This window comes from Procambarus clarkii, chromosome 5, assembly GCF_040958095.1.
Source record: "Procambarus clarkii isolate CNS0578487 chromosome 5, FALCON_Pclarkii_2.0, whole genome shotgun sequence".
In the NCBI taxonomy this organism is placed as follows: domain Eukaryota; kingdom Metazoa; phylum Arthropoda; class Malacostraca; order Decapoda; family Cambaridae; genus Procambarus; species Procambarus clarkii.
Window position 1 is genome coordinate 12868209 of NC_091154.1, and position 23073 is coordinate 12891281.

Genomic DNA, 23073 nt, shown 5'->3' on the forward strand with positions numbered 1-23073 from the left:
ACATAGTTATAAAAAAAAATAGAAAAAACTGGAACTTCGTCTGTGGTAAGGTAAGGAGAAGACACACAAAACACAAGTAAACTTTAACAATGAAATTTTAATTACGTTAATTAAATCAAAACATGAATAAAATGCACAAACAAATTCTTATAATAAAATCAATCAAAATAATAAGAATAATTAGATGACACAATGAAAAGTTACGTTAAGGCAAAATAACAAGAAGTGCAATACAAAAGTAAATGGGAGGTGTTGGAATATTGGCTTTAAGCCACCACTTCTCTCAGTACACGCTAGCGTCTAGCCGGGAGGAGTGGTGACAACGAGAGCACTGAACATTCTCAGGTAGGAGGTTGGGCCGACCCCAGACATCAAGTAGTATGGGGGGGTGAGTGCAGGTGCAGCCAGACCGGCGACCAATCAGCGGAGCCGGTAGCGATCAACATGTAGTTTGGTGGTTTGAGTCCGAACAGGTGGCTGGCTGCATACGTTTGCTCACCCTGGCAAGCCTTGCTGGTGTTGTTGTTGTTGTTGGACATGTCTTCCATAGTCGTTTTATATAATTTCAACGACGTGTTTGTGGAGGGAAGAGCAGGCTCAATCTCTTGAAGGAGATTATTGTCACAGTACATAGGTGAGTTGCATATCCTTCTTGCACTGTTCTATTCCCTGTGTACTTGTACATAGGTGAGTTGCATATCCTTCTTGCACTGTTCTATTCCCTGTGTATTTGTACATAGGTGAGTTGCATATCCTTCTTGCACTGTTCTATTCCCTGTGTACTTGTACATAGGTGAGTTGCATATCCTTCTTGCACTGTTCTATTCCCTGTGTATTTGTACATAGGTGAGTTGCATATCCTTCTTGCACTGTTCTATTCCCTGTGTATTTGTACATAGGTGAGTTGCATATCCTTCTTGCACTGTTCTATTCCCTGTGTATTTGTACATAGGTGAGTTGCATATCCTTCTTGCACTGCTCTATTCCCTGTGTATTTGTACATAGGTGAGTTGCATATCCTTCTTGCACTGCTCTATTCCCTGTGTACTTGTGCATAGGTGAGTTGCATATCCTTCTTGCACTGTTCTATTCCCTGTGTAACTTCCTCCATCTGTGCTGACAAACACTGTTTCTCCTGTTGAATATCCTTCCTTAACCTAGTGTAGTCATTTATGGTTAAATTTGCTTTAACTTCTTCCAAAGCTATTTTTAAGAGTTTATTTAACTCTTCCATGGCTTTGCAGTGTGTTTCCAATTGATTCTTGTCCTTGCACAAGTCTTTCACTAAACCCTCAAGACATAAAACTTTGCTACACAGATGGTCATTACTTTCTTTCAATTTACTGATTATTTCTACATGAGAGTTCACTATAGTATCTAATTTTGCCATCTTGTTGTGTAGACTGCTTATATCAGTGCTTTCTTCATTGAATCCCCCAAAATCAAGCTCTGTTTTGTTTTTCCTCTTGCCGGCGGCCATCTTGAATGTTCTTGTCTGCACTGGAAACACTAGGTCATCTTTTTCTCGTCCAATTTTTTCACTTCCCTTGGCACATTCCTGTTATCTCACCTATTTCTCAAAAGCACAATACCTTTATGTTCCCTGGGACACCACTATCAGCAACCTGTACTACAATACTTAGGATTGTTAAAATATGCTGGAGCTCCTCTGATGCAAGTGTTGACACGAGGGGTGTCACCTTTTGAATTCCGAAAGAGTGTGTGCTTCAGTGTGACAGGGAAGTGTGTGGGGGACAGTTTGGACGGTGGTATTGTTGTTCATGAGTGTGAGCCTCAGTGTGACAGGGAAGTGTGTGGGGGACAGTTTGGACGGTGGTATTGTTGTTCATGAGTGTGAGCCTCAGTGTAACAGGGAAGTGTGTGGGGGACAGTTTGGACGGTGGTATTGTTGTTCATGAATGTGAGCCTCAGTGTGACAGGGAAGTGTGTGGGGGACAGTTTGGACGGTGGTATTGCTGCTGAGTATAGGGTTCAGTGTGACAGGCAAGTGTGGGGGACAGTTTGGACGGTGGTATTGCTGCTGAGTATAGGGTTCAGTGTGACAGGCAAGTGTGGGGGACAGTTTGGACGGTGGTATTGTTGCTGAGTATAGGGTTCAGTGTGACAGGCAAGTGTGGGGGACAGTTTGGACGGTGGTATTGCTGCTGAGTATAGGGTTCAGTGTGACAGGCAAGTGTGGGGGACAGTTTGGACGGTGGTATTGCTGCTGAGTATAGGGTTCAGTGTGACAGGCAAGTGTGGAGGGACAGTTTGGACGGTGGTATTGCTGCTGAGTATAGGGTTCAGTGTGACAGGCAAGTGTGGAGGGACAGTTTGGACGGTGGTATTGTTGCTGAGTATAGGGTTCAGTGTGACAGGCAAGTGTGGGGGACAGTTTGGACGGTGGTATTGCTGCTGAGTATAGGGTTCAGTGTGACAGGCAAGTGTGGGGGACAGTTTGGACGGTGGTATTGCTGCTGAGTATAGGGTTCAGTGTGACAGGCAAGTGTGGGGGGACAGTTTGGACGGTGGTATTGCTGCTGAGTATAGGGTTCAGTGTGACGGGCAAGTGTGGGGGACAGTTTGGACGGTGGTATTGCTGCTGAGTATAGGGTTCAGTGTGACGGGCAAGTGTGGGAGACAGTTTGGATGATGGTGTGCCAGACAATTGCATGAGAATGACCTTAGACCAAGCCTTTCTAACATTCTTACGGAAGACCTCATAACCATGACCATTCCCAGCAGGCGTTGCTTGGCTATGCTGATGATTTACCATTAGTCGTCACAGGTCCTTTACTTTTGAATGAAGCACAGAATGCACTAGATAAAGTAATATCTGAATACAACATATTAGGGCTAAAAATATCTGCACAAATGTACAGCAATGAGAATCGGTGGCAACACTGGACAGGCACTTATGCCTTCAACCCTCAGTGGGTTACATAATATCAATATCTTGGAGTGTGGATATATTCTAAAATGACGTTCAAGAAGCAAGTTCAATATCTGAATGAGTAAGGAAATTCTCAAGTGAATATAATAAGAGCAATCACAGGGCCCTGTCTAGGAGTGGGACACAAAGTGTTAAGAATGTTCCATGCTGTTTGTTCTATGGAGGATTATGCAGTGCCGACCTTACTCACTCTTTCTCCAAGCCAGTTGGCGTAAGTTGTGGTTATTCACAATGATGCAATGCCAGTCGTGACGGGGGCTCCCAGATGGATAAAAATGTTAAGTTTAACATTGGAAACCAAACTAACATGAGTGAAATACGGATAAAAGGGCTTATTGCATGCATGCTGACCAAGAAATAGTTCACCTAAAGATATAATCAATGCAGCACTAAACTGGGGGCAGAAGAGCTTCCAATAGTATTAGGTGGACCTAATGCATCAAAATATTTGATATCACAAATACAATCACTAATTAAGGTGTCGACAAAATACACAGAGACTTTGTTATGCAGTCCCTTTGGGAACTGGTGCCAGCAGACTAAGTTATGGCTCTTGAAGGGACAATCACACTAACCCTCATCTCTTAGAGGCTATGACGCATCATTGTACATATGAATATAGAAGCAAATTTGGTATTTGTCAGCCTCGCATACCTCTCAGATGGATCATTCCCTGGTAGGAATACCAGGAAACGTCAGCACTGTGAAGAGATGCCCATCAGACCACTGGAACGTTATCTAACACAGTGGAGTTACAAACCCAAAATGATTCAGGTGAGATTAACAGTGCAGATGAAGTTGTTAAACACGTTGGATAATCTTACTGAAGCAAACATATGGGTCATAAATACTCATTCACCCCCTAAGATAGTAATGGGTAATGATTAGTGGGCCAGCTAAAGGCTTAAAGACTATGAAGCCAACATATGGGTCATAAATTACTCATCCACCACCTAAGATAGTAATGAGTAATGCTTGGTGTGCCAGCCAGAGGCTTAAAGACTATGAAGCCAACATATGGGTCACAAATTACTCATTCACCACCTAAGATAGTAATGAGTAATGCTTGGTGTGCCAGCCAGAGGCTTAAGGACTGTGCAGGAATATCCCTGTAAAAAAGTGGTATTGCTCTTCATGAGTGAGAGTTTCAGTGTGGCAGGCAAGTGTTTAATTACGCAAGTGTGGTTACGGGATGAGAGCTACGCTCGTGGTGTCCCATCTTCCTAGCCATCTGTCATATAACGTGGTTACGGGATGAGAGCTACGCTCGTGGTGTCCCATCTTCCTAGCCATCTGTCATATAACGCCCAAGTGTGGTTACGGGATGAGAGCTACGCTCGTGGTGTCCCATCTTCCTAGCCATCTGTCATATAACGCCCAAGTGTGGTTACGGGATGAGAGCTACGCTCGTGGTGTCCCATCTTCCTAGCCATCTGTCATATAACGCCCAAGTGTGGTTACGGGATGAGAGCTACGCTCGTGGTGTCCCATCTTCCTAGCCATCTGTCATATAACACCCAAGTGTGGTTACGCGATGAGAACTACGCTCGTGGTGTCCCATCTTCCTAGCCATCTGTCATATAACGCTTTAAAACTACTGACAGTTTTGGTCTTCGCCATCTTCTTACTTAATCGTGTTCCAACCGTCTACGACTTCGTAAAAGGGAATTTTCTTATATTTCTTCGGCAGCTGTGTTTAATTATTTTAAATCTATGACCTCTTGTTCTTGAAGTTCCAGGCCTCAGGAATTCTTCCCTATCAATTTTGTCGATTCTCGTGACTATTTTGTACGTAGTGATCATGTCGCCTCTTTTTCTACTAAGTAGTAAACTAACAATACACTAGGGGCATCTAATGTATTGGGCAGATGTCTAGTGTTTAGGGCAACTGTAAACCTTGCCTTGGTTTACAGCTGCCCTAGAGTACGATATTTTTTCATAAAAAAAGTCGTGAGTATCGACTTTTCAGTACTGAAAAAAGTCAGTGTCAACAGTCGTGATTTATCTTTATCTGCTAATACAATAATCTCTCTCATGACCATTATGAGGCCCTCTCGTTTGTCATCCAGTTCTTCCTTTGTCCAAGTGTTGCTTGCTGGTGGGCTGTAGGCATTTACAATTATCAGTTTATCATCCTGATTCCAGAGCTGCAATGCCATTATGTCAATATCTCGAGGGTTTTCAAATATTAACTCTCTTACCTTCAGGTGTTCTTTCACCAGCACAGCCACTCCTCCTCCCTTCCTAGTTTTCCTGTCACGTCTCCAAACTGAATAGCCTCTTGGGAATACAACTTCACTTAATTTATTTCCTTCAAGTTTTGTCTCTGATAATGCGACAATATCTGGGACCTTAAGCTGAATTATATCTTGCAACTCCAAAGTTTTTGATCTCTCTCCATCTATGTTGGTATATACAATTTTCAGGAACATGTTCCCTTTTCCTTTGCTCTTTACTCCCCCTTCCACTAATGATTTTCTTGCCTTGTTTTTATATACCATTTCACAAGCTTTCCAGTCCCTGACACTTTGTAGAAAAAATGAATTTCTGTCTTCTTCATTTCTATCCCCATTTAGACGTTTTGCTTCAATGAGGTTCATTTTCAGATTTTCTGTCTTCCTTTGAGAGGTCTTGTCTTATCGACCAAAGTTTGCCAACCTCATCACTGTACAAAATTTCCTGGCATTTCTAAGCACTTCCATCATGTTTTTCACTCCATTAAACATCACCCTTAAGGGGCGGTTCTTGTCTTTCTCATATTTTCCTATTCTTCTAAAATCACTGACATTTTCCTTGGAGTCTTCTCCTAAACCTACTATTTTCTCTATGATTTTCATCTCTTCTGCTGCTCGGTCCACCCTAGAGGAAATTTCCTTCTCTAAACATCCAAAAATTTTATAGACTTACTTCTATCTGGAGTGTTTTGTACCAGTTTACTGTTCGTAACCAGTTCTTTCCTAATTGCTTGCCTTATTTCTGCTTCTTGTTGGTCATTTCTGGTTTTGACTTCCAAACATTCTTCCTTGATTGTCTCTTTCTCTTTTACAACTTGGGCATATGTCTCTTTTATTTCTTCTTTATACTTTTCTAGTTCTTTATTAGCTTCCTGTATCTGAGTTGCCAATGAAGTTTCTCGTTGTATCTCCTTGCCTAACTCCATGTTAGCCCTCAGACTCCCTTGGAGTTGTTCACCATACGAGTCTATTTTCTTGTTAATTTCTTCATATTCCTTACTCTTCACTTTCCATGCCTTATTATCCTTGACTAGTTTCTTGATGTGTTCCTCCTGTATACTTACCGTATCAGTCAAGCTGGTAATTTCCTTACCTTGCTGAAAAATACTTCCTTTTAAATTACAAAACTCAATCTTGAGACCTTCATTTTCTTGTTCTAATTTAATAACGTTTTCTTCATAATTCTTTAGCAAGTCCTCAATAATCATTAATCTGCCAAGACAACCACCTTTCATTGCATCTTGTTGTGAGAAACGTGTAAAAGATGCCTTTTCTGGGGTAGTGTCCTCCCCTGTGGTGGCGGCCATTTTTGTTGTTCGACTAACAATGGTGGTGATCGATGGTGGTGATATGGAGGAGTTGGTGAAGGAACACAGCGAAGAGCTGACCACCGACCAACTTGTTGCCCTTCACAAAGAGCAACAACAAGAAACAGCTGAGGAAAAATCTTGAGGGAAGGAGGAGGCAGCAGTAGAGCATGTCCTTTCCTCATTAATTAAGAAAATGTTTGCAGTATGGGAAGAAGTGCAAAGTTTTGCTGTAAAGTGTCACCCAGATAAAGCTGTAGCAGGCCGTTGTATTGACCATTTTAATGACAATGTCATGTCTCAAAATGGAAGACAAATGCAGACTAGAAGCACTGAACAGTGTACTTTATATTGGCCCCAGGTGAGGTTTTTCTATCCAGAACCTTCCCTTGATCCCTTTCCTTATCAGAGGTCTTTTCTCACACAGTTTATAAGCTGTGTGGCTTATTTTCTCCTGTTCCACACTGCATAATGTGGCATTTATTCACATTACACTCCATCAGCCACGTGTTAATCCATACACTTATTTTGTCCAGGTCATCTTGAATAGCATAACAATCATCTAATAGCTTAACATCAGCAGCTGCAGCAAACATGTTCATATAATTGTGTATTTCATGTGTTAGATCGTTCATATAGATGATGAACATTACTGGTGCAAGAACTGAACCTTGTGGTACTCCACTAGTAACAGTTCTCCAGCCAAAAGCCTTTTTTTCAGTTTAAATAAATACAGTCAACCCATCCCATCCTCATACACATTACGTCGCTTCTCGCTCGTATGCGCACTAAGTCTAAAAATTGCCGTACTAGAAAATGGAAGCAGCTCACAAAAGTGACATACGTTCCGTTTTCTGTTTTGGGACCTCTGGCTTAGTCTGTTAGTTAAAATGTCATCTAACCTAATGGTTTTCATGACGTTTAGAACTTACCTTAGGAGAACTTGCTGCTCTCCTAACCTACCAGAGGACCCAAAACTTGCTGCTTTGGTTCCATTTAACGTAATTTGGAAATCGAATTTCCATTTTTTGAAAATTCCAATATGGCAATTTTTGGCCGTACCGCATACGAGCAAAAAGTGACAAACAGTAATGTGTAAGAGAACTGGTTGAATCAACCACCTTTCCTGTAAAATCTCTGTGGCTCTATTATGGAAACTAAGTAAGTTCGTTACACTGGATCTTCCCGTTTGAAGCCGTACTGTCTCTTATATCATTTATCTCCAAGTGACTTTTTACCCATCTCGTTTTAATTATTTTTGTGCCCATAGTTGTGACTACCATTGTGCTCAATGTTACAGGTATATAACTGAGTGTGTCTTCTCTGCTACCATTTTTATACATTGGAACTATGTTTACCTTTTTCCTAATACTGTATCTGCTAAGTTTCCTGTCAGTAAAGATGCCTGAAAAATTAACTGAAATGGACTGCTGAGCGCAGCTCAGTTGCATGATCTCTCAGACCCCAAGATGAAAGTCCATCTGGACCAACTGCTTTCTTCCTAGCCAAGGATTCCTATATACACACTAAATATAATGTCAGCCCAACTGTTGTAAATACCTTACAGATTTGTGGTGCCTAGGACAGTGGCAGAAAAAGATACAAGTATGACACCATTTGTGAGAGCCATGAGGGGAGGCGGTGGGCCGAGGACCACACGTCACCAGGAAGGCCAGACAGCGTTCATAATGAACCATTGGCGGCACAAGGGACCTCCACCAGCACTATCTCACAACTACACCAATGATGCCCCTCTTAGCACCAGCCAGCAGTACATTGTCAACCTTGGTCTCTGGATGACGGCCACACTCCAACCTTTCTCGCGGTTTGGCGTCAAAGTAAGTCAAATACTATTTATTTATTTATATATATATATATATATATATATATATATATATATATATATATATATATGTATATATATATATATATATATATATATATATGTATATATATATATATATATATATATATATATATATATATATATATATATATATATATATATATATATATATATATATATATATATATATATATAAGAAGATACATTGGGTTTATACATATACAAGAGAGATTTGTAGGTATATTAAAGCACATAGGTAGGTCAGATTGATTGCACTAACAGCTTGAATGGTAATTTGACAAAGATTAATAGGCACAACACAGCATATTGCTAGCACTTATAAGACAGCAATGATCACAATGGTAAAGCTGTTTGGATTAGGTTCATAAAGATTGGAAGGGTGGGTAACACTAGATACAGTGTAATTTTAAAGAAGAGAGTAGGAAACTATGAAGATGAAATTAGGTACTTTTTGTTTTTGTATTTGAATGAGGCAAAAGTTGGACAACTTTTCAATTCATTAGAGAGTGAGTTCTATAGACTGGGTCCCTTTATTTGTATAGTGTTTACACAGATTAAGTTTGACTCTGGGAATATCAAAGAGATATTTATTTCTGGTGTGGTGATAATGGGTCCTATTACATCTGTCCAGGGAGAGTTTCGGAGCATGGTTTGCATTTAAAAACAGGGTTTTGTAAATGTAGTTGACACAAGAGAATGTGTGGAGTGAGTTTATGTTTAGCATGTTTAGGGATTTAAACAAGGGGGCTGAGTGTTGTCTGAAAGCAGAGTTTGTTATTGTTCAGATAGCAGATTTTTGCTGTGTGATGATGGGCTGAAGGTGTTTGCAGTGGTAGACCCCCATGCACAGATACCATAATTAAGATAAGGATAGATTAGTGCATAATATAGTGAGAGGAGAGCAGAGTTAGGAACATAATATCTGATTTTGGAGAGTATACCAACTGTCTTAGAGACTTTCTTAGTTATGTGTTGAATGTGGGTGCTGAAGTTGAGTCTCTTGTCTAGGAATAGGTCAAGAAACTTTCCATCATTTTTATTACTGATATTAATATTGTCTATCTGTAGCTGAATTGCATTTGTTGATTTGATTCCAAATAAGATGTAGTAGGTCTTTTCTATGGTTAATGTTAGTTTGTTGGTTGACATCTATAAGTAGACTTTTTTTTAATTCATTATTAACAACATTATTTAGTGTATGTGAGTTGGGGTCTGAATAGATGAAGGTAGTATCGTCAGCAAACAATATAGGTTTAAGAATATTAGAGACATTAGGCAGATCATTGATATACATAAGAAATAGGAGATGGCCCAAGATGCTGCCCTGTGGCACCCATACGGTTATTGGTAGAGTGGGAGAGGTTATATCATTGATGGCTATATATTGGTGTCTGTCACTAAGATAGGATCGGATATAGTCCAGGGTAAGGCCTCGGCTTCCATAATGGTGGAGTTTAAGTAAGAGGAGAAGTTAGAGGCGTTAAATATGCCAAAGTTCGAAGAAGAAAAAGAGGTGATAGTAACAGGTACAGGAGTACTGGTATAGACAATAGTGGTGACAGTAACAGGTGTACTGGTATAGACAATAGTGGTGATAGTAACAGGTACAGGTGTACTGGTATAGACAATAGTGGTGATAGTAACAGGTGTACTGGTATAGACAATAGTGGTGATAGTAACAGGTGTACTGGTATAGACAATAGTGGTGATAGTAACAGGTACTGGTGTACTGGTATAGACAATAGTGGTGATAGTAACAGGTGTACTGGTATAGACAATAGTGGTGATAGTAACAGGTGTACTGGTATAGACAATAGTGGTGATAGTAACAGTAACAGGTGTACTGGTATAGACAATAGTGGTGATAGTAACAGGTACAGGTGTACTGGTATAGACAATAGTGGTGATAGTAACAGGTGTACTGGTATAGACAATAGTGGTGATAGTAACAGGTACAGGTGTACTGGTATAGACAATAGTGGTGATAGTAACAGGTACAGGTGTACTGGTATAGACAATAGTGGTGATAGTAACAGGTGTACTGGTATAGACAATAGTGGTGATAGTAACAGGTACAGGTGTACTGGTATAGACAATAGTGGTGATAGTAACAGGTGTACTGGTATAGACAATAGTGGTGATAGTAACAGGTACAGGTGTACTGGTATAGACAATAGTGGTGATAGTAACAGGTGTACTGGTATAGACAATAGTGGTGATAGTAACAGGTACAGGTGTACAGGTATAGACAATAGAGACTCAGGCTCAATCCGTGGCTGAGACAGAAACAATTGGGCAGTGTTTACTTTCACGTGATTCTACTGATCTCCTAGCAGTAAATTATTACCTGTGAGTTAGGCAGCTGTTGTGGACTGTGTTACCTATCGTACGTTACGGCTCGTGATCCTACAGCAGCCAAACTTTAATAAGTCTAGGGATACGACACAACTGCTGTTCTCAATAGCGAATCACCAGTATAACCCCTTAATAGGTAATGAGCACAAAAATAGAATCTTCATAGGACTGAAGAATAAAGACACTAAGTATATATATATAATATTATATTAAATAAATCTCAAAAGCAAACAGATGATTATATGGTCACAATATATCACATTAAAAATATCACTGTAACTTCCAGACATTAAATTAAAAGAATAACAGGTATGGCTATGACAGAACAAATGAACTTAACTTCAACAAGTTGTTATCTCCCTGGTTTCTGCTCAGCTACTGAACTACATCACGCGAGTCAAAAAACAGATTGCCTTGCCCCGCGAATAAATTGCCAAAGTTACAATATTTATTATTTCAACAATGGAGCACTACATTGTGACAAAAGTAATCTTAAACTAACTTAATGAATAATTAGTACATATTGATATTCAAACATAAGGTAAGTGTTTCTTTACATAGTAATTAAAATATGCATACAGAAGGAAATAATGGCATGCACACCCCAGCAACGGACGATCCCACGACAATTTGCCAGATACAGTTCACTCAATTATTATTTCACTCTGTTACCCACTTATGATCACATATAAATCATTAGTTCCCGTGGGAAAACTGATCACACAAAGAAATAAACAATCATTCCCACGATACGCTGGGCCTAACGCCAACACTGTAACATGAATGTGCATTTGCATAGAACATAAGTATAACAATATACATGCTTATAATTTACATATAATTATAAATGTACATATTAATATATTTACTTACGTATCTTATAAGGGTACGTAACACTTCCACCTCCAAGAAAAAAAATGCAATGGATTGAAGATCAATGGCATTTTTTTCAGAAGTAAAAATGTTAAGTAAAAAGAAACATTTCATTTATGGTACATCTAAACTTCTTGATAAAGCATCAGCAATAACATTTTGTCTGCCTGGAATATGTTTGATTTCTACATTAAATTCCTGCAAAAACAATGACCAGCGCAGAATTCGTTGGTTCTTGACTTTCATCATATTTATAAAGATAAGGGGGTTGTGGTCTGTAAATACTAACACTTTATTACCTGATAAGTAAATCTCAAACTTCTTGATTGACAATATAAGACCCAACGCCTCCTTTTCTACCACGGAATAATTTCTCTGAGCTGCATTAAATTTTCTGGAATAGTAATACACAGGATGCTCAATCTGGTCTAAACCAACTTGAATAAGCACAGCACCTATTCCAACATTAAATTCATACGCACCATCAGGTGTAACAAAAGCAGTAACCTCTCTAGCATACTCTGTTAATGGAATTTGATAATACCCTTTTGACAAATCAAGCTTACTTACATATTCGGCATGACCTATGGACTCTATACATTCTTCCAACAAGGGTAAAGGAAAAACGTCCACTGTAGTGTTCTTGTTCAGTTTCCTGTAATCCACGCACAATCTCCAGGTTCCATCTGGTTTTGGCACTAACAAACACGGAGAGCTCCAAGTACTTTGACTTGGCCGAATGAAATCATGCTGGAGCAGATATTCCACTTCTGCTTGCATAATTTTCCTCTTTTCGGGATTCACTCGGTACGGATGTTGTCGAATGGGGGTGCTGTCCAGGAGCTGAATGTCGTGTGTGATGAGGTGGGTCTGGGTAGGAACCTCCCCAAACAGAGATGTATGGTTGTCCAGCAGAACCTGGAACTCATCACGTTGTTCCTCCTGTAAATGACATAGCATCTCCCTGCCATTGGAACTGGAACTGAGAAGTTGGATATTAACATCATGTCTCTCACTACAATTATCCTCAGGTGGTAACTCTTCCCGACTAAAACAAGCTACTACACCAGGTCCAACATAAGCTTTTAATCTGTTAATGTGTACAGTCATTTGGGGTTCTGAAAGATTAGGGTTAATTAGTTTATAAGTTAGGTCTCCCACCTTGTCTACCACTTGGTAGGGTCCTGCGAACTTATGGGACATGGAAGTCCCCATACGAGGTTTCAACACCAACACCAAATCTCCGACATCAAACGACCTTAGCTTAGCTTTGAACTTCTTGTCATATCGTACTTTCATGGCTTGTTGAGTCCTTCCCAGATGTTCTTTCGCCAACTCACGAGCCCGACACAACTTAGCCTTGACCTCACTCAAGTACAATCCGCTCTGATGAACAGAGACATCTCCCAACAACTTTTCTTGTAGCATTTTAAGAGGACCTCTTACTTGGTGACCAAACACTAGTTCAAAGGGTGAACAGCCCAATGACTCTTGTAGCCCTTCTCTAGCAGCAAACAACACAAAGGGGAGATTCTCATCCCAATTACGTGGATGAGTTTCTCCGGTTGTCTTCAGCATTTGTTTCAAAGTCTGGTGGAAACGTTCAAGTCCACCTTGGCTTTGTGGATGATATGGACTGGATAATTTGTGCCGAATCCCTCGGGATTCGCAAAAAGTTCTGAAAACTTTAGAAACAAAATTTCCCCCATTATCACTCTGAATAACTCTAGGCATTCCAAACAACGAAAAGAATCTTTCAAGACACTTGATGAGATTATGAGCCTTGGTATTCCGTAGAGCATAAGCTTCAGGAAATCTAGTAGTCATACACATGAGAGTGAACAAAAACATGTTACCCGATTTAGTCTTAGGTAAAGGACCCACACAATCAATTACAACATGAGTAAATGGTTCATCAGGAACTACAATAGGTTGCAATGGTGCTCTAGGTACAGATTGATTTGGTTTACCAACAATTTGACAGGGTATACAGTTATGACAATATCTGACCACGTCTTTCTTTAACTTTGGCCAGAAAAAATATTTACTTATCTTATGGTACAGATTCGTGATACCTTGATGACCTCCCATGGGATCATCATGTGCAGCCTGCAGGACCTGCCTACGATAATCATTGGGGACAACGAGTTGGGTTCTAATCTCACAATCCTCTGAAGAGGGAGTTCCCTTGGGTCTCCACCTTCTCATCAGAAGTCGATCCTTGAAGAAGAAACCCGTCCCTTCCTCCAATGCATCAATATTATCAGGAGCCTCAGAAATACACTTACTTAAACTAGGATCAGTAGTCTGTACAACACTTAAGGGCAATGACTCAGACTCAGCAGCGAGCGGGCAAGAACCTAGTAGCTTGATCTCTTTTCCCGATTGATCGGAATAAAATGGAGTCATAGCTACTTCGGCCTCACTCTCGACAACTGGCGCACTGGAGACAAGCGGGCAAGGTACAGATAGTTCAGCCTCCTCACCTTCACTTTCCTTGTGATTTAGGTTCGGCGGGGCTTCTACTACGGCCTCACTCTCATCATCCAGTCGAGTCATAAAAGAATCCTCAAGATCCACCTCCCACTCCTTTACTGAAGGGGTCCTGGTCTTGGGAACAGCAACCTCAGTGAAGACAGGATTACTCTCACCTGTTCTTCCCATTGATCTAGTTACAACACAAGCAGGGTAAATAATATCATCATCTGCTACTGGTTGAGCTAATACATTATGGGGTTTAGTTAACATGATGGGACACTTGGGCCCTACAACCATTTGGTTGCCAAAATCATTACCTAGAATAATGTCTACCCCAGGAATGGGCAGTTGTTTACTTACACCAACATTACACCATCCTGAAGTATATTTAGAATCAAGGTTAACTTGCAATAAGGACACTGGTTGCACACTACCGGCAATACCCTGGAGAAGCACAACTTCACCCAGATCTCGGGTGTCAACATCATCAAGTACCTTCTGGGTAATAAGAGACTGTGAAGCTCCAGTATCACGGAGTAATTGAACAGTCTTATGTCTACCATTAGTACATAATAAGGTACCTGTGGAAATATAGGGTTTGAATTCAGCCATCCAATTGGGACTGACTGTAATACATGAAGAATTAATAGGTTGCACTCCTTTACTCATAATAAGACCAGTTGGTCGGAGTTCAGGATGCAAACTAAAACATGAAGAAATCACATGCCCCCTTCTCTTACAATGGGTACAATGTTTGACAGTGGACACACTGGTAGAACCAACTGCCGGTTTAGAATTAGCATTACTAGGCTTAGATGATCCTGGCAATGGAGTAACCATCTTAGGGTTAGTAAGAGAAGAGTTCACGGGAGTAACTGTCGCACCAGGAGGAGACTTATACTGATAAGGAGTACGGTGAGCATTGAAATTTACTCTACGACTAGACTTAGGTGAAGTGGCCGTAAACGGGGCCTTAGTCAGCAACTCATGCTCATCCGCGAGCTTTGACAGCTCATCAATATCGGTTACATTCTTTTGTTCTGCCATAAAAGTAGACAACTGGTCTGGAAGACAGGACAATACTTCTTCCATTATGAGAAGATTCTTTAGAGCATCAAAATCAGTGACTGCAAGTGACTTTAACCATCTGTTGCAAAAATTCGTCTTCTGACGAGTAAAATCTGCTATTGTCTGATCCCTGATTCTCCTTAGGTTCCTGAACTTTTGCCTGTGTGCCTCTGGATTTAGCTGGTATGCATTGAGGATGCTTTTCTTTACAAAGTCATAATCAAAACTATGAGCGTCAGGTAGGGTTGTGAAAACCTCCTGACTACGCCCTTTAAATTGAGACTGCATAATGGCTACCCACTGATCCCTTGGCCAGTTCATACTGATGGCAATTTTATAAAAATGTGCAAAGAAAACCTCAGGATCCTCCTCATTGAACTTGGGCAACTCTATATACTTATTCATCCTGATGGGATTATTATCACTATTTGTTGAAACATTACTAGTATTTCCATGCCCAGCTGCCATACGCTGTGATTCAAGCCTGAAGTTAGTGTCAGCCATTTGTTGTTGAATCTCTAATTGTTGCTTCTTTGTGGCTTCTATTTGCAACTGTACCGCAATTTCTAAACGCCTAGTCTCTAGCTCCCTTTGCTGAGCTTCAGCCTCTAATATTTGCTGTTGCTGTTGAGCTTCAATCTCTCTTTGACGAGCTTCAGCCTCTAATATTTGCTGTTGCTGTTGAGCTTCAATCTCTCTTTGACGAGCTTCAGCCTCTAATATTTTCTGTTCCTTTTGAGCTTCAAGCTTAGCATTGGCTATTTGTGCTTCTAACTCAAGACGCTTTAACGTCATCTGATCACTCGACTCCTCTCTTAACTCCTCTAGAATTTCTTCCTCTAACTCCCCATTCTCAACAAAATGCGTCACAATGACTTTCAATATTTGGGCTTTAACCATTCTATTGCTGGCGGTCAAATCCAAATGATTTGCCATTTGTATTAACTCAGTCTTTTTAAGGTTCTGAATCCCTTCAAAGTCTGGTTGAGCCACCAACGCTGCAACTTTCTCCTCCATCGTTACTAACACTTGGCACTTGATTCACAAAAATAATTAACACAATGGCACTGCACTACACTTCACTGTAAAATTGTCACCACACTGAAAATTCGCTTGGCCTCACTGCACAAACAAAATATATAGGATGACTTACCTCAAAATCGTGAAACGTTGTTACTTGACACACAGGAAGGCTTGCTTGGCACATGGAATAGTTCTTAAGAAACACACAGAGACACTTGACACACTGGTACCTAGGAAGGCAAGGTTAGATTAGCATAGTTAAGTTAAAGTGGGACAATATTTCCCGGCACAGGCCCCCATAACTCTTTGTTACCTATCGTACGTTACGGCTCGTGATCCTACAGCAGCCAAACTTTAATAAGTCTAGGGATACGACACAACTGCTGTTCTCAATAGCGAATCACCAGTATAACCCCTTAATAGGTAATGAGCACAAAAATAGAATCTTCATAGGACTGAAGAATAAAGACACTAAGTATATATATATAATATTATATTAAATAAATCTCAAAAGCAAACAGATGATTATATGGTCACAATATATCACATTAAAAATATCACTGTAACTTCCAGACATTAAATTAAAAGAATAACAGGTATGGCTATGACAGAACAAATGAACTTAACTTCAACAAGTTGTTATCTCCCTGGTTTCTGCTCAGCTACTGAACTACATCACGCGAGTCAAAAAACAGATTGCCTTGCCCCGCGAATAAATTGCCAAAGTTACAATATTTATTATTTCAACAATGGAGCACTACATTGTGACAAAAGTAATCTTAAACTAACTTAATGAATAATTAGTACATATTGATATTCAAACATAAGGTAAGTGTTTCTTTACATAGTAATTAAAATATGCATACAGAAGGAAATAATGGCATGCACACCCCAGCAACGGACGATCCCACGACAATTTGCCAGATACAGTTCACTCAATTATTATTTCACTCTGTTACCCACTTATGATCACATATAAATCATTAGTTCCCGTGGGAAAACTGATCACACAAAGAAATAAACAATCATTCCCACGATACGCTGGGCCTAACGCCAACACTGTAACATGAATGTGCATTTGCATAGAACATAAGTATAACAATATACATGCTTATAATTTACATATAATTATAAATGTACATATTAATATATTTACTTACGTATCTTATAAGGGTACGTAACAGACTGCATCCTGGGGATGGGTGTGAGAGAGAGTAATATATATATTGTAGTAGGTAAGATTAAGAAAACACCAGATATTCATCAGTTAGAAAGGCGGGGTCGAAGAGCTACTAGACCATGCCTACAGCCACAAATAGGTAAACACACACACACACACACACACACACACACACACACACACACACACACACACACACACACACACACACACACACACATCTTCTTATCTTTTATGATAGAGCCTACTGGAAAGAAATGGTTGGGACAATGGCTTCTGTTTAGACCCCAAATAGCTGGATCACGTTACAGTGACAGGCAGAGTACTGATGTGGAGGACAAATTACCTGACAAATATATTATACACAAATGTGCACATCTACACACACAAATAACACCACATGAGACCAAAAGGCACGGCAGGATGTGCAAAATAGACCCACTGAAGAGCAGAGGTGCAATAGGTATGCCGAGAGAGAACTCGAACAACATCAAAGGCCCAAGACGTTTCAACACTCTTGCCCTACACATAAGTGTTCACACTAGCAAGATTGAAGGACATCCCATCACCCACACAAATGTTTGAAGGAGGTGAAGAGAGTTAATTAACGGATATATATACCCATTACCTGAGACACAGTCAGGAAGAACATTGACAAAATAAAAGACTCTAAAGCCCCAGGTGTGGAGGGATTTCAATCTAAAGTTGTAAAGAAACTGACAGACGCATTATGCATGCCACTGAAACTACTGTTCAGAAAATCCCTGGACCAAGGTATAGTTCCCCTGGATTGGAAATATACAAATGTTTCCCATATAAGTGGAGGAGTAAGTGGGGTCCCACAGGGGTCCATTTTGGGGCCAACCCTTTTGTCATACACATCAATGTCATAGATGACAATATTACGAACCACATCATCACATTACCGATGACACTAAGACTATGGTAAAGTGGGAAGTGAAGGTGATATTGAGACCTTACAAAGAAGTCTACATGAACTCCACAAATGGTCAGATGACTGACAAATGCTTTTTAATGTCAATAAATGCCAGACCTTGCATGTGGAGCACAACAGTCTACGTCACAACTACCAAACAATAAATGCCAGACCTTGCATGTGGGACACAACAGTCCACGTCACAACTACCAAACAATAAATGCCAGACCTTGCATGTGGGACACAACAGTCCACGTCACAACTACCAAACAATAAATGCCAGACCTTGCATGTGGGGCACAACAGTCCACGTCACAACTACCAAACAATAAATGCCAGACCTTGCATGTGGGGCACAACAGTCTACGTCACAACTACCAAACAATAAATGCCAGACCTTGCATGTGGGGCACAACAGTCTACGTCACAACTACCAAACAATAAATGCCAGACCTTGCATGTGGGGCACAACAGTCCACGTCACAACTACCAAACTGACAACACAACCTTACAACAGACAGATGAAGAAAAGGACCCTGGAGTCAGACTCCATCATTCACTACAAGTTGCACAACAAGTGGGAGCGGCAGTACAAAAGTGAACCAAACCCTGGGAATAATGCAGCGTACCTTTACCTTCAAGGAAAAGTTGTTCTCTGGTGCGGTGTCTCTGGTGCGCCCCACCACCTGGATTATTGCATCCAGGCATGGAGACCTCATCATCTTCACAAACACAGCTGCTCTGGAGAAGGTGCAACACCGGGCAACAAACATCCCAGAGCTAAGTCATCTCACGTATCAGAAACGGTTGAGGGCCTCAGGGCTAACAACACTACAGACCAGACATGACGGGCCGGATCTCATCGAAACCTTTAAAATACTGAACAATTTAGAGTATGTTGATCGGGACAATTTCTTCATAAGCTCGGATGTAACACAAATGAGAAGCAACAGATTCAAGCGCAACAAGCCACAATGTAGGACTGAAAGCAGGAGATACTTTTCTCCCTTGTAAACCCGTGGAACCGCCTACCCAATGACGCTGTGAACCTCAAAACTCTGCTGGGTTTTAAAATACAGCTGGAAAAGATTATGAGGGATAATGGGAGGACCTTCGACAAACTGCCGGCTTCCTGTCCTCATTGAGGCCACTAGTATTAGTGGCCTTCAGGTATATAAGGGGCATAACTGACCTATCTCTCACAGTGTTTAAGAGGGAACTCGATAAGCTCCTTCAAAGCATACCTTATCAACCAGGCTGTGACTCATGCATCAGGCATCAAACAGCCTGGTGGATCAGACCAGCAGCCAGGAGGCTTGGTCAGAGGCTATGGTGACAGTGGTCCCCAGAACCTTCAATAGGTAGTCAACATGTAGGTAGGTACACACACATTGTTTAACAAACATCAAAGTGAACTAAACCTTGCCTGTCAACAATGACATAACATTGTGGTACTGTATAGTGTTAAATGATTTACCCAAGTGTGTTATTGTGCAGTATCGCCAAAGTTACTTAACAGCAACAATTTGTGTGACATGTTGCACGTCTTGCCAGATGGCAGAGTTGATCACCTGGTATTTTTGCAGGTTGTGCCGACAGAAGACGACAGTTGTGAGGCAGCATCACTGAGAATGAAGTCACCACACAAGGCAGTACAGGTGCACCATGGGAACATGTTGATGACCTCTGACGACAGTGATCACGTGAACAACTCTACAGGAAAACGCTTTAAAACATCACATTTTACTGCCGGACATTCCAGGAATGAGGAATGTGGACTTGCAACTTGTCAGCCAGTCTCTGTAACTGGCTTGTATAATACATCTTCCATAGCAGGTAATGTTGCAACAGTTTATGGTGATAGTTCATACACACAGGGAAGTGAAGGCTGAGTCTGGTATGTCTCACGTTAACAATAACCACAACATTGTACACGTTACTGCTGCAGGAGATAGTTCATACACACAGAGAAGTGAAGGTTGAGTCTCGTATGTCTCACGTTAACAATAACCACAACACTGTACACGTTACTGCTGTAGGAGATAGTTCATACACACAGGGAAGTGAAGGCTGAGTCTCGTATGTCTCACGTTAACAATAACCACAACACTATACACGTTACTGCTGTAGGTGATAGTTCATACACACAGGGTGGTGAGTCAGGACGGTGGCTGGTACAACAGAAGCCAGGGTGGTGAGTCAGGACAGTGGCTGGTACAACAGAAGCCAGGGTGGTGAGTCAGGACAGTGGGTGGTACAACAGAAGCCAGGGTGGTGAGTCAGAACAGTGGCTGGTACAACAGAAGCCAGGGTGGTGAGTCAGGACAGTGGGTGGTACAACAGAAGCCAGGGTGGTGAGTCAGGGTGAGTCAGGACAGTGGGTGGTACAACAGTAGCCAGGGTGGTGAGTCAGGACAGTGGGTGGTACAACAGAAGCCAGGGTGGTGAGTCAGGACAGTGGCTGGTACAACAGAAGCCAGGGTGGTGAGTCAGGACAGTGGCTGGTACAACAGAAGCCAGGGTGGTGAGTCAGGACAGTGGCTGGTACAACAGTAGCCAGGGTGGGTGAGTCAGGACAGTGGCTGGTACAACAGCAGCCAGGGTGGTGAGTCAGGACAGTGGGTGGTACAACAGAAGCCAGGGTGGTGAGTCAGGACAGTGGGTGGTACAACAGTAGCCAGGGTGGTGAGTCAGGACAGTGGGTGGTACAACAGAAGCCAGGGTGGTGAGTCAGGACAGTGGCTGGTACAACAGTAGCCAGGGTGGTGAGTCAGGACAGTGGCTGGTACAACAGAAGCCAGGGTGGTGAGTCAGGACAGTGGCTGGTACAACAGCAGCCAGGGTGGTGAGTCAGGACAGTGGGTGGTACAACAGAAGCCAGGGTGGTGAGTCAGGACAGTGGCTGGTACAACAGTAGCCAGGGTGGTGAGTCAGGGTGAGTCAGGGCAGTGGCTGGTACAACAGTAGCCAGGGTGGTGAGTCAGGGTGAGTCAGGACAGTGGGTGGTACAACAGAAGCCAGGGTGGTGAGTCAGGACAGTGGGTGGTACAACAGAAGCCAGGGTGGTGAGTCAGGACAGTGGGTGGTACAACAGAAGCCAGGGTGGTGAGTCAGGACAGTGGCTGGTACAACAGAAGCCAGGGTGGGTGAGTCAGGACAGTGGGTGGTACAACAGAAGCCAGGGTGGTGAGTCAGGACAGTGGCTGGTAAAACAGAAGCCAGGGTGGGTGAGTCAGGACAGTGGGTGGTACAACAGAAGCCAGGGTGGTGAGTCAGGACAGTGGGTGGTACAACAGAAGCCAGGGTGGTGAGTCAGGACAGTGGCTGGTATAACAGAAGCCAGGGTGGGTGAGTCAGGACAGTGGGTGGTACAACAGAAGCCAGGGTGGTGAGTCAGGACAGTGGCTGGTACAACAGAAGCCAGAGTGGGTGAGTCAGGACAGTGGGTGGTACAACAGAAGCCAGGGTGGTGAGTCAGGACAGTGGGTGGTACAACAGAAGCCAGGGTGGTGAGTCAGGACAGTGGGTGGTACAACAGAAGCCAGGGTGGGTGAGTCAGGACAGTGGGTGGTACAACAGAAGCCAGGGTGGTGAGTCAGGACAGTGGGTGGTACAACAGAAGCCAGAGTGGTGAGTCAGGACAGTGGGTGGTACAACAGAAGCCAGGGTGGGTGAGTCAGGACAGTGGGTGGTACAACAGAAGCCAGGGTGGTGAGTCAGGACAGTGGGTGGTACAACAGAAGCCAGGGTGGGTGAGTCAGGACAGTGGGTGGTACAACAGAAGCCAGGGTGGTGAGTCAGGACAGTGGGTGGTACAACAGTAGCCAGGGTGATGAGTCAGGGTGAGTCAGGACAGTGGCTGGTACAACAGTAGCCAGGGTGGTGAGTCAGGACGGTGGGTGGTACAACAGAAGCCAGCGTGGTGAGTCAGGACAGTGGGTGGTACAACAGAAGGCAGGGTGGGTGAGTCAGGACAGTGGGTGGTACAACAGCAGCCAGGGTGGTGAGTCAGGACAGTGGGTGGTTCAACAGAAGCCAGGGTGGGTGAGTCAGGACAGTGGGTGGTACAACAGAAGCCAGGGTGGTGAGTCAGGCCAGTGGGTGGTACAACAGAAGCCAGGGTGGTGAGTCATGACAGTGGGTGGTACAACAGAAGCCAGGGTGGTGAGTCAGGACAGTGGGTGGTACAACAGAAGCCAGGGTGGTGAGTCAGGACAGTGGGTGGTACAACAGAAGCCAGGGTGGGTGAGTCAGGACAGTGGGTGGTACAACAGAAGCCAGGGTGGTGAGTCAGGACAGTGGGTGGTACAACAGAAGCCAGAGTGGTGAGTCAGGACAGTGGGTGGTACAACAGAAGCCAGGGTGGGTGAGTCAGGACAGTGGGTGGTACAACAGAAGCCAGGGTGGTGAGTCAGGACAGTGGGTGGTACAACAGAAGCCAGGGTGGGTGAGTCAGGACAGTGGGTGGTACAACAGAAGCCAGGGTGGTGAGTCAGGACAGTGGGTGGTACAACAGTAGCCAGGGTGATGAGTCAGGGTTAGTCAGGACAGTGGCTGGTACAACAGTAGCCAGGGTGGTGAGTCAGGACAGTGGGTGGTACAACAGAAGCCAGCGTGGTGAGTCAGGACAGTGGGTGGTACAACAGAAGGCAGGGTGGGTGAGTCAGGACAGTGGGTGGTACAACAGCAGCCAGGGTGGTGAGTCAGGACAGTGGGTGGTTACAACAGAAGCCAGGGTGGGTGAGTCAGGACAGTGGGTGGTACAACAGAAGCCAGGGTGGTGAGTCAGGCCAGTGGG

At 42.7% G+C, this 23073-nt stretch overlaps 1 protein-coding gene across 1 annotated transcript in view; it reads left to right on the top strand.

Moving 5' to 3' along the window:
• LOC138351063 (uncharacterized) overlaps positions 1–23073 on the top strand; it is a 148458-nt gene that overhangs the window by 41641 nt on the left and 83744 nt on the right. The window contains exons 3-4 of the mRNA XM_069302654.1: positions 8062–8332; positions 19862–20111. Of these exons, the coding sequence (XP_069158755.1) occupies positions 8062–8332; positions 19862–20111 (521 nt within the window). The remainder of the gene's footprint in view (positions 1–8061; positions 8333–19861; positions 20112–23073) is intronic.